Source organism: Oncorhynchus clarkii, chromosome 16 (assembly GCF_045791955.1).
Source record: "Oncorhynchus clarkii lewisi isolate Uvic-CL-2024 chromosome 16, UVic_Ocla_1.0, whole genome shotgun sequence".
Classification (NCBI taxonomy): Eukaryota; Metazoa; Chordata; class Actinopteri; order Salmoniformes; family Salmonidae; genus Oncorhynchus; species Oncorhynchus clarkii.
In genome coordinates this window covers 48,123,964-48,135,467 of record NC_092162.1, presented here as the reverse complement: position 1 = coordinate 48,135,467, position 11,504 = coordinate 48,123,964, and the positions used below count along the sequence as shown (strand labels likewise).

General features: G+C 41.4%; 2 protein-coding genes across 4 annotated transcripts; one reads left to right on the top strand and one right to left on the bottom strand.

Annotated features, from left to right (window-relative positions):
* The first annotated feature begins 8 nt into the window (after positions 1 to 8).
* On the top strand, positions 9 to 4,878 carry LOC139368625 (regulation of nuclear pre-mRNA domain-containing protein 1B-like). Of its 2 annotated transcripts, XM_071107720.1 has the most exons (9): positions 22 to 175; positions 367 to 454; positions 874 to 1,095; positions 1,451 to 1,580; positions 1,874 to 2,013; positions 2,176 to 2,297; positions 2,587 to 2,713; positions 2,908 to 3,083; positions 3,279 to 4,878. In XM_071107720.1, the coding sequence occupies exons 3-9, from the start codon at positions 945 to 947 to the stop codon at positions 3,426 to 3,428; spliced, it is 996 nt and encodes a 331-aa protein (XP_070963821.1). In that variant the 5' UTR covers positions 22 to 175; positions 367 to 454; positions 874 to 944; the 3' UTR covers positions 3,429 to 4,878. The 2 variants fall into 2 exon arrangements, with proteins under 2 accessions (XP_070963820.1, XP_070963821.1); XM_071107719.1 differs by having other exon boundaries at positions 9 to 1,095.
* Positions 4,712 to 11,309, bottom strand: LOC139368624 (protein-glutamine gamma-glutamyltransferase 2-like). 2 transcript variants are annotated; one of them, XM_071107717.1, is made up of 13 exons: positions 11,195 to 11,309; positions 10,643 to 10,825; positions 9,483 to 9,710; positions 9,270 to 9,388; positions 8,994 to 9,122; positions 8,703 to 8,880; positions 8,110 to 8,239; positions 7,911 to 8,014; positions 7,230 to 7,472; positions 6,865 to 7,140; positions 6,607 to 6,767; positions 5,312 to 5,448; positions 4,712 to 5,043 (listed from the first exon to the last, which is right to left on the bottom strand). In XM_071107717.1, the coding sequence occupies exons 1-13, from the start codon at positions 11,202 to 11,204 to the stop codon at positions 4,896 to 4,898; spliced, it is 2,046 nt and encodes a 681-aa protein (XP_070963818.1). In that variant the 5' UTR covers positions 11,205 to 11,309; the 3' UTR covers positions 4,712 to 4,895. The 2 variants fall into 2 exon arrangements, with proteins under 2 accessions (XP_070963818.1, XP_070963819.1); XM_071107718.1 differs by lacking the exon at positions 10,643 to 10,825 and having other exon boundaries at positions 11,195 to 11,283.
* Between the last annotated feature and the right edge of the window lie 195 nt (positions 11,310 to 11,504).

Genomic DNA, 11,504 nt, shown 5'->3' with positions numbered 1-11,504 from the left:
GTAGCTACGTCATTATCCTGCGTCGCATAGCTGTGTTTACCATGCTTGTTTGCTAGCTTGCTTGCTTTGCTGCAGTTAATACTTGTAAATTAATTATATTTAAACATATTTTGGGGTCAAAGTTGACTTCGCTGCACTTCAATTTTTTGACCTGCAAAACTGGCTAAAGGAAACGGTACGATTGTATCTTTGTCGTTTCCCCCCCCTAAGCAAAGCATGATGATACTTGACCGACAGCGGTTGATTTAGCGAGCTAATTTGCATGTACATGTATGTCGTTTAATATAGCTATACGTGACAATAATTTGCTAACATTTCAAGTAATGATCTAATTTCACCAGTTACTCTGCAACGTTTTTCGAACAGATTTTGTACCTGTCGGGTGAAAGGTCAAGCGGCCATCTTTGAAGAGATCCAGAGACTTTTAGAAAGACAGCTGGCTAACGGAGTGACGGTATAGCGACATATATGTGTATTGAAACGCACATTTACTAGACTGTGAATGGATGTATTGGTAATGAACTTGCAACTAGTATCCCAGAATAGCTAGAGAGAAAACAAAGTCAGTGAATAGGTTAGCTAACTCGCTAGGCTAACGCTATCTAGCTAGGACTTTCTAGATGGCTATTTGTAAATAGATACTATAACGTTATCGTTAGATAGCGAGGTAAACACGTTTACTAGATTGCGAACTCATCAATGTAAAGGCGATTGCATAATTGAACACGTTTTTGTAGGTAGTTAAATTAAGGAAGACTCGAGAAGCATGGACAAACAGACGTTTGGGTAGTTAACGTTAGGGGGTTTCATGCATAACATTAGCAGGTTGCATGGCTAACTGTCTGGAACTTTTGTTTTTGATGACATTGCTAGTTTCCTTAGTTAACGTCCAAGAAACAGTTGTGGGGTGAGGCATTTCAAAGAAAGACCTCTCTGGGCACATCATGTCATCATTTTCTGAGTCTGCGTTGGAGAAGAAGCTTTCGGAGCTCAGCAACTCTCAGCAGAGCGTTCAGACGCTGTCTCTGTGGATCATTCATCATCGCAAACACTCGTCGCTCATCGTCAAAGTATGGCACAGAGAACTGAAGAAAGGTGAGAGAACTTATGAACGTTGCCACCTCGACAATATTGTCTACCACAGCTAGTTGCAAACTGAAACGTTAATGTCACTTGAAGTATGCCAAACACTGTTATTTACCTTGTCTACTTTCTGTATTTGTCTTGTCTACTTTCTGTATTTGTCTTGTCTACTTTCTGTATTTGTCTTGTCTACTTTCTGTATTTGTCTTGTCTACTTTCTGTATTTGTCTTGTCTACTTTCTGTATTTGTCTTGTCTACTTTCTGTATTTGTCTTGTCTACTTTCTGTATTTGTCTTGTCTACTTTCTGTATTTGTCTTGTCTACTTTCTGTATTTGTCTTTTCTACTTTCTGTATTTGTCTTTCAGCAAAAAGCAGCAGGAAGTTGACTTTCCTTTATCTTGCCAATGATGTGATTCAAAACAGCAAGAAGAAAGGTCCAGAGTTCGCCAAAGACTTTGAGACAGTCCTTGTTGATGCTTGCTCTCATGTTGCAAGGTATGTGGTCTGGGATGATACAGTTTCAGAGCTAAACTTTTCTCTCGCACTGAAATGTTCCTTTAAGAGACTTGTGCTGCAGGCCTATGTTTTAGTATACCGTGTTTGCATTGGAGGGTTGGCCTAGCTACATCAGTAAGACATTAACCTGCTTCTAAACATTGGTATGTGGAGTACACTGCTACTGCAGTATAACAAGACAAGAACCAAGAGTATAAAATAAGTTATTGAGTTGCTTGGCTAGGAAGAGTTGAATTTCATGATAAATCTCTCTTTTTCTCTCTCTCCCTCAGAGAGGCTGATGATGGCTGTAGAAGGCCCATGGACAGGCTGCTCACTATCTGGCAGGAGCGCAGCCTCTACAAGGTAGAGTTCATCCAGCAGCTGAAGCTTGCCATCGAAGACTCTAACAGCCCCCAACACCAACCCACAGGTACGGTCAGTTAGGTTATCACTGATGTAGCAGTACAGCTTTACTAGATGACTGACTGGTGACAGCATGTTTCGTGTGTGTGTGTTTGGATGTCAGAATTCCCATGCAACATCATCTTCCAATTGGTTATTTTTGTATAAATCTGTGGTATTTTTTATACAGAAGAGAAGAAGGCCCCTAAACGGACCTATCAGAAAATCCAGGAGCTGGAAGAAGAGGAAGACGATGACGACTACAGGGGCCACATGTCCCCACAGGATTCAGACATCTCAGGGCCACAGCTGGTAGACAGAACTAACACAACTCCATATGTCTTTAGCCTATCCACCAGTACTTTGCTTATTACACTGCAATGTGACAGCTTTTCACACTAGTTGTAATTATCTCCCAACTCTCCACTAGGTGTCAGTGATCCATAGATGTCCAATGGACTCATGATTTGGAAAATTGTCGTTTTTGTACTTTGGTTGTGAATTGTGTTTTAGAAACATTCTCCAGATTGAAAATTGGAGATTGATACCCAGAGCTTTGGTATTCACACACCCTTCACTTCTTCCCCCATCCTCCCCTCAGACAGAGGAGCTGGTCAAAGCCCTGCAGGACCTGGAGAATGCGGCCTCGGGTGATGCTGCTGTGCGCCAGAAGATTGCCTCTCTGCCACAGGAGGTGCAGGATGTGTCCCTGCTAGAGAAGATTACTGGTAAGTCCTGAGGGAGTCTTCGTGGTATCTGGAGCACAGGTGAACTTTTGTCCCCGCCCATCTCCAAACTCAATGTGTATTGTAGGCGAAGGGATTATTTTTTCAAACTTAAATTTGGTGAATTAAATAGTTTTCGATATTGTGCTTAAGGCAACATTCCACCCTGTTTGACTTGACTCACCCTGACCCTATAGATAAGGAGGCAGCTGATAAACTGTCCAAGACGGTGGATGAGGCCTGTCTACTGCTGGCTGAGTATAACGGACGTCTGGCTGCTGAGCTGGAGGACAGGAGGCAGCTGGCGCGCATGCTGACAGAGTACATCGGTAGCCAGAAGGAAGCCCTCACCGAGAGGGAGAAGAAACTGGAGGCATGTCTAAACCATCTAAATCACTGTTTTACTTGTCTCTTGTTACAAACAAGTAATTAGAATGTGGAAATATTTATGTTCCCATTATAAAATTACAGCAGCTATGTAATTTACTTGACTTGTTTAGAAGAAGTAATCAGTGAACCCATCTGAACTGTGTACCGTTTGACATCAGTAGCGTTCTTTGTATTGCAGGAGTACAAACAGAAGCTGGCACGGGTCACACAGGTGCGCAAGGACCTCAAGTCCCACATCCAGAGCCTGCCTGACCTCTCTCTGCTGCCCAATGTGACGGGAGGTCTGGCCCCTCTACCCTCTGCTGGAGACCTGTTCTCCACCGACTGAGCTCCCTGCCACACCCTGCCTCTTGCTAGGGCACACACTGTTGAACCTGCTCTCTTGCTACTGAACCCTAGGGAGAGGCTCAGAGGGACAGTGGGAGCTTGGGGACATCCCTGGTGGGGGAGACAATGGCTGTTGACGATTCTGTTCCACCAGCTTGGACAAATTTCTCCTGTTTGTTTTTATTGTGAATGCCAGCTAACTGATTCTGCGTTGGAAAGAAGAGAAGTATTGGTCATCAGCCAATCCCCATTTTTCTGCATTGTTTATGTGCTCGTATGGTGGGATGGTGGCTCACACACCCACTAGATCTTTATGAAGAGATGCATCTCATTTATTTTAATGGCTTTAAAGTTGGTTGATTTTTGTAATGTTGGGGGGGGGGGGGGGGGGATGTTTTTCTATGTAGGTTATATTTTGTTTGTGACATTATTTTCATCTTCCATTATTCCAGCTCAACACTTTTCAGGTCTGTCGTCATGCATACCAATCATCAGTCGATACCGTTACAACCATGTGGTAGTTTTTCTCAATCCAATGTGAAATATTTTAGCCCTCAGACATGTGGTTGATAGAAGTTATGAGAGCAAACTTGGGGCAGTTGGAGACACTGACTTACAGTCACTTAGAAACACGTGTCCATAAAATGGTATTTGATGATTGCATCACTTGGTACAAATGTCAAACTAACTAGCAGACTGATGCTTTTCAGGGCTGTGCCTTGCCACCAATTATTCAGCATTATTCAGACTTGACAGAGTAGCAGAATCTGAACTGGCTCATGGTTCATTCTGTCACCGCTGCAGTCCTTCCTTCCTCAGGAGTCAATCGTTAACTCAGTTTTACAATCTGATTTCTCTTTAGTTTGGATTATGGATCCTGGGAGATAAGTGCTTGTCAATGTTACAGAATGCAGTAGGAGTAATAGGAGGGCATCTGCCCCAAGAAATGATGTTTTGCAGATGATGTACTAAAGCTGTAGTTTTTCAGTAAAAAAAAACAAATCCATGGATACAAATAAAATTGAACAATTGGAAAAAAAGCTGTCCAGACTGGTTTATACTCGGACAAAAGCTGTCCAGACTGACTGTGACATTGATACACTGAGTCTGTTTATATTTTTAGGTGGACATTTTGAATCTATCGACTTCTACCGTTGTCTTCCTACAGGTGGCTTTACTTCTACACAACACTTGTCTCTGATTCAGTGCAAACATATTTGTTGCGCTATCTGATGTAGAACAATAGACTTTCACAGCATTTACAAATGTAAAAAGGTCATTCACTTTTCTGTGGAACAAATCGAATATTTGTATTTCTTGATTAATTAGAAATGCTCATCTAAGTGCTACAGCATGCAAACGTACAGATGTCATCAAATACTGCAAGGCAGTGCAATTGAAATGTGGCAAATCTCTTCTTTAAAAAAAATAAAAATAATGGCATTAGTGTCGTTGGCCGTTAAATGATTCATTCCTTTATCTCAATGTTCAAGTATCCCTTGATGTTGCTCAGCTTGTCACTGTCAAAATCTACCGTTAGGGTCCTGGACCCGGTGCTAGTAGGTGTGAATTCCACTGTGTACTTGGCCTCTTGTTTCGGACCCACAGTTCCAACACTGCAGGGAGAATAGAGAGAACAGGAAGGTCATGAGAGGGAAGGATACAGTGACGTAGACAGAGAGCATAGTTTACTGGTGGGCTATATGAGAGGAGCTCTAGTATTTTCCAATGTGAGAAGGATATGTGGCCTTGAAGTGAGTTTACAATCATGCCTACTACAACTGTACTGTACTTCCATATTTGGAGATTCTTTGCTGACTAGTGGCTAAAAAAGCTATCAAGCTAATATTGAACAGATCCAGTGTGTCAGCACTGTTTGTATACTTCTGTTTGAGGATTTTTCCATCTGTGAGGCTGGCTCCAATCACACTGAAGAAGCAGTTCTGCAGGGGTTCTGGTAGAGGGTTCTGTAGTGAGACTTGTGCAGACAGCTTCTGGTTCACTCTGGGTTCTCCCAGGAGCTGCAGGAGAACATGTTAGACATGCTGATTATACCCTCTCCGAATACCTACACTACCATTCAAAAGTTTGGGGTCACTTAGAAATGTCTGTGTTTTTGAAAGAAAAGCTCATTTTTTGTCCATTAAAATAGCATAAAATTGATCAGAAATACAGTGTAGACATTGTTAATGTTATTGTAGCTGGAAACGGCTGATTTTTAATAGAATATCTAGATGCTGGCCTTCTAGGCAGAGTTCTTCTGTCCAGTGTCCGTGTTCTTTTGCCCATCTTAATCTTTTATTTGTATTGGCCAGTCTGAGATATGGCTTTTTCTTTGCAACTCAGCCTAGAAGGCCAGCATCCCGGAGTCGCCTCTTCACTGTTGACGTTGAGATTGGTGTTTTGAGGGTACTATTTAATGAAACTGCCAGGTGAGGACTTGTGAGGCGTCTGCTTCTCAAACTAGACACTCTAATGTAATTGTCCTCTTGCTCAGTTCTGCACCGGGGCCTCCCACTCCAGTGTGTGCTGTTCTGTGAAGGGAGTAGTACACAGCGTTGTACGAGATCTTCAGTTTCTTGGCAATTTCTCGCATGTAATAGCCTTCATTTCTCAGAACAAGAATAGACTGACGAGTTTCCGAAGAAAGTTCTTTGATCCTGAGCATTTTGAGCCTGTAATCGAACCCACAAATGCTGATGCTCAACTACTCTAATGGCCAGTTTTATTGCTTCTTTAATCAGAACAACAGTTTTCAGCTGTGCTAACATAATTGCGAAAGGGTTTCTAATGATCAATTAGCCTTTTAAAATGATTAACATAGATTAGCTAACACAACGTGCCATTGGAACACAGGAGTGATGGTTGCTGATAATGGGCCTCTGTAAGCCTATGTAGATATTCCATAAAAAATCAGCCGTTTCCAGCTACAATAGTCATTTACAACATTAACAATGTCTACACTGTATTTCTGATCAATTTGATGTTATTTTAATGGACACATTTTTTTGCTTTTCTTTCAAAAAGAAGGACATTTCAAAGTGACCCCAAACTTTTGAACGGTAGTGTAAATATTACACTAAAAGTAATCAACTTTATCTGAGGAAAGGAAACATTTTGAATGATTTGATTTAACATCCCAATTTCTACAAAGAATTGGTAAAGAAAATAACCAATACCTTAATGGCTATATCTGGGTTCTCCAGCACAATGGTCCTCTTTGCCTTGTGGAATTCCCTGGGACTTGATTCGATGACAATGAGAACCAATTGAATCAGCCTATCTGACGTTATGGTGTCACCATAGTCAACATACTCCAGTCTTAGGGGAAGGCGCTTCTCTACAGATCAGAAGACAGCAGGGTCAGGAAAACATATACATTCCATGTTTCTGGCTAATACTGTAGATGGCACGAAGTAAAACAAATGAATCCTGACCTTTTCCAGTGGGAACCTCCATGGTTAAGTCTTCAATAAATCCACAATTGGCACCTGGTTTGCCATCATAGGACACAATTCGGGCATAAAACATAACACGACACGTCTTGTCAGCCTCTGTGTTGTTTGTGACGACTGCAAACACATCAAAATCTGCCCCAATGTCCATGTCAGGGGACACCTTGATCTTCACCTTCAGGCCTGGTTCCTCTCCTTTCTGCTGGAGCTCATGGTGATGCTTGGCTCTCTCAAAGACCTCTCTCTCCTGCAAAGAACCTGAAAGCCACCAGAAGTTATAATGCAGCTCTAGCACAGATTTACAAAGACTAGTCTGATTTTATGTGTCCTGCAGACATGTGACCTACCTTCAGGGTGCTTGTATAGGTGTGTGATGTCGTGCCTCTCGTCACTGCCCACAGCCTTGGTGCTAATAAAGTGCCCCACATCTATGGACGATCCCCCCATCTTTACCATCCTACCATTGGTCAGCTTCACATACTCGACCACGTCAGCGTTGACCTCAGCAAAAACAAACGGGGCGTCGTACTTCAGGTTTAGTTCCCCCTCTTTAATGGCTTTCAGAGGGACAGGGCCACAGCAGAACACTCCTGTCAGATATAATAACCAAGGACATGGAGTGGGTTGTTGTACTGCAATTGTTGTGAGAGTGTGCATACCAGACAAAGTAACACATCATAAAACGTTTCCCTTTCAACAATTGTCTCTGCATATCTCTGAAGATAGGCCTACATCAGACTACCATGCATCTTAACTGGTTGCACCTTGCATTAAATGAGTTGAGGTAGATAGTGTGACAAGTGACCTAGATACTCCCAGCTGAGTGGATTAATACCTAGTAACAGGCATATCACACAGATAGTATTGCATTCTAAGACACCTAAGAGGCCTGTGTCTAGAGTGTGAGTTAATTCATTACTTGCTTTGGCCATGATAATAGTGCCAGCTTAATCTATGAAGCATTTTCATGCTCACGGTGGAGTCTGACTTGAAATATAACTTATGTGCGTTAAAATTTGCTGGGTCACCTTCACTCTTTTCTTGTGGTGTGGGGTCACTTGCTTGCCAGCCATCATAGCCTGCATCAAGATCAGGACGAGCCATCCAATTATCCACCCACACGTGGAAGTTCCTGAAACAAAGTGTATAATACGGGTACATTGTAACATTGTTTCACAATCATATAGAGCATTTTTGTTTCAGCAGCGCTTAGAGTATTATTCTCACCATACGGAATCATCAGATATATCATTCCCATCCTCATCATACAGGAACTCAATCAGTAGGTTGCTGTTCGTGTCATGAGCGGATCCAAAGTTAGTAACCACTCGACACGGGATACCCAGAGCACGAGAAACTTGTGGACAGAAGAAGTCACACATCAGCACCTTCCTATCACTTGGCACATAAAGAAAGGCACTAAAGGTATTACAAGTAGCTGCAGATTACAGTCCTGACAGTTTCCATTGAAGCTATGCACTATAAATAATCTTGTTAAAGGGCTTGCCTCATGACCAGACAAAATATGTATTCTAGTACTTGCAGCTTCAAGACAAATATATACATTCACTATTTTATGTACAGTACCAGTCAAAAGTTTGGACACACCTACTCATTCAAGGGTTTTTATTTATTTTTGCTATTTTCTACATTGTAGAATAATAGTGAAGGCATCAAAACTATGAAATAACACATATGGAATTATGTAGTAACCAAAAAAGTGTTAAACAAATCAAAATATATTTTAGATTCTTCAAAGTAGCTACCCTTTACCTTGATGACAGCTTTGCACACTCTGAACAAAGTTATTTGGCTTTTACCTGTGCATGCTACTGCAGCAAACACCCAACACTGGCCATAGCGAACCCTCTGGCAGCAGTTGTCAGCCCACTGATGTAGTATGGCAACACTGTCTGTCCAGTGAGAGGGTCTCACGCCATCATCATAGTCACCTGACCAGTTCCCCACTAGCACACCTTTGTCATCATTACTGTTGATCTGACACACAAGGATAAAATCATTACTTTCTTATATTGATGTATTGCAGTCAATAGTGCCTGATGTTTAGTCTGAGCACAGCCACATCCTGGTACTTCAGTGCTCACACTTACCATGGCACTGATCACCCTAGTCACATAAACTGGGTTTCTCCTTCCAGAACAGTCTGCATCGGCATCTGACGAGTATTTAGGATTCTCATCCAGGAGTTTCAGACAGATGTCCAGCATCCCAGGCTCAAACTACAGAGGGAGAACCGGAAGACAGGGATACATATACGTTCATCCTGGCTTGTCATACTGTACATAGTTCAACTAATTCAAATTCCAATTATGCATGCTACATGTACATTATATAATGTATTATTCTGTGGAAGCACCACAACATACCTGGCCAAATGTCCATGGGGAGGCTTTGATTCGTTTTGTTGTGCCTTTGTAGATGAGACCAGCCTGGGATAACACATACTCCTGCTTATCTCTCTCTTCCTCCATGTATACTGCATCCTCTGTAGCCAAGAAAAATAGACAAGCAGATTACAGACGAGATCTATTACAGAGCTCCCTGGTCTAATGACAGTGCAACGAAACACTCTGACTTACTGGCACACCAGGGATTGAACAGCAGTACAAACTCCCCCAGTTTGACTTTCTGGCCCTGGTCCAAGGTCAAGGAGTACAGTCCAATGGGGACATCAGGAGGGGAGGACACAGACAGAGAGACTACATTCCCAGGGGGACTATTAGTGGACACACTCCAGGCTGTCTTTAATGCAGAGTCAGTCAGACTGAAGGTAGACTTGGTGCCTGATTGCTCTTTAGGTAACGGCCCTGTTGAAAGACATCAATTAGAATTATGCCTTTAGGACAAGTCACCTGTAGACACTGAGGAAAAGAGAAACCGAAGAGAGGATTCCCCTCGATGCCGTAGACATTCAGTAGGGTCTGAAATGATTGACACTTGTGTCATTCCACCTCAAAAAGCACAAGAAAAATAATTTTGACAGATAGTTGGAGAATCCTTGCTTGAAAATTCAGTATTTTGTCAGCAAAACTGTATGTATGTGAATTTACATGAATGTATATGAATTTACATTTACAGTGGGGTCTAAAGTTATTGACACCCTTGATAAAGATGAGCAAAAATGATATAATAAATCATACAAATACTGAGCTGTATTGTATGCTAAAATAAATTGGGAAATTTTATGATTTTATACTAAGACTGCTGAGAGAATTGCTGAAAGAGATTTTGTTTAACCTTATATAGATTTTTCTCAAAAAGGTCGGTGTAAAAATTATTGACACCCTAGTTTTCAATCCCTTTCAATACCTCACCTTGCGGGGATAACGGCACTGAGCCTGTTTCTAAATTGTTTTAGGAGTTGGAGAACACATTGGGAAGGTTTGAGGACTTATACTGAATCCTTTAGGACTTTATTACAGAATCTTTCCAGATCCTTGATATCCTTCGTCTGTACTTATGGACGGCCCTCTTCAATTCAAACCAAAGGTGTTCAATAGGTTTCAAGTCCGGAGACTGAGATGGCCATTGCTAATTTTAATATGAATCCTATGAATTAAAATGGCCAACTTGAAATATTTGAAAGATTTATTATATAATTTTTGCTCATCTTTATCAAGGGTGTCAATAACTTTAGACCCCACTGTAAATGTAAATTCATATACATACAGCTTTGCTGACAAAATACTGAATGTTCCAATCCTAATGAGTTCTTTGTATCGTGTTCACAGTACTGTACCTATCTCTACTATGAGCCTGAAGGTGCTGACGCCTGCTTCGAACTGACTCCCAGATCTGAGGTGCAAAGTGATGGTGAAGGGCAGGCCCCTTCTAACTATCAGCCGGTCAAGCCCATTCTGGTCAGTGTGGTGAGTAGTATTATTGATCCTACTCTCCAAATCACATCGCTCTATATCCAAGGCTGTGAAATAAGTCAATTAAAAACACATTTCAATCTCATCAAGACCATTTTCCTAAGTAATAATGTATAGTATAACAGGTAAAAATGTGGATTACTAACAAGCAGTGATTTGTATTCCTTTCAAACTCTTATATTACTTATTCATCTATTTTAATCAGCAACAGGTTACCAAATGTCAAGCTTATTTTCTGCTGATGGTATTTCTTAGCCAAAATATGTAATTTCAATTGTTTAATAACCTGTCCACCAACCTGTCAAACTTGGAGAGCTTCCATGAGTAAAACACAGACAAAGACTATGAAGAACCACAGTACATTTTGATTTATCTATACAAGATAGATACACACTAAAGAAACGTTGTTATTTTACCTTGATCCATTACTTTAGATAATGCCGGGTGTTACTGGTTGGGCCGTTAGAACGCATGCTTTATGATGTCCTGGCTGTAATGTCAGCCCAGGGATATTTGTAGCATGTGTAATATGACCAGAGTTGTCTGTCAGGCCACATCCCCCTTGAAGCTGTTTTAGTCACGTTGTTCCTTCCCCAAAATTATTAAATGTGGCTTGCATTACATAAAGATGGAATTGTGAAAGGTAGGTTTGTAAATTCAGCATATGGTATAGCTTGCTATATGTAACAATGACTCACACAGACCTGACACTTGCATGGAGGTCTA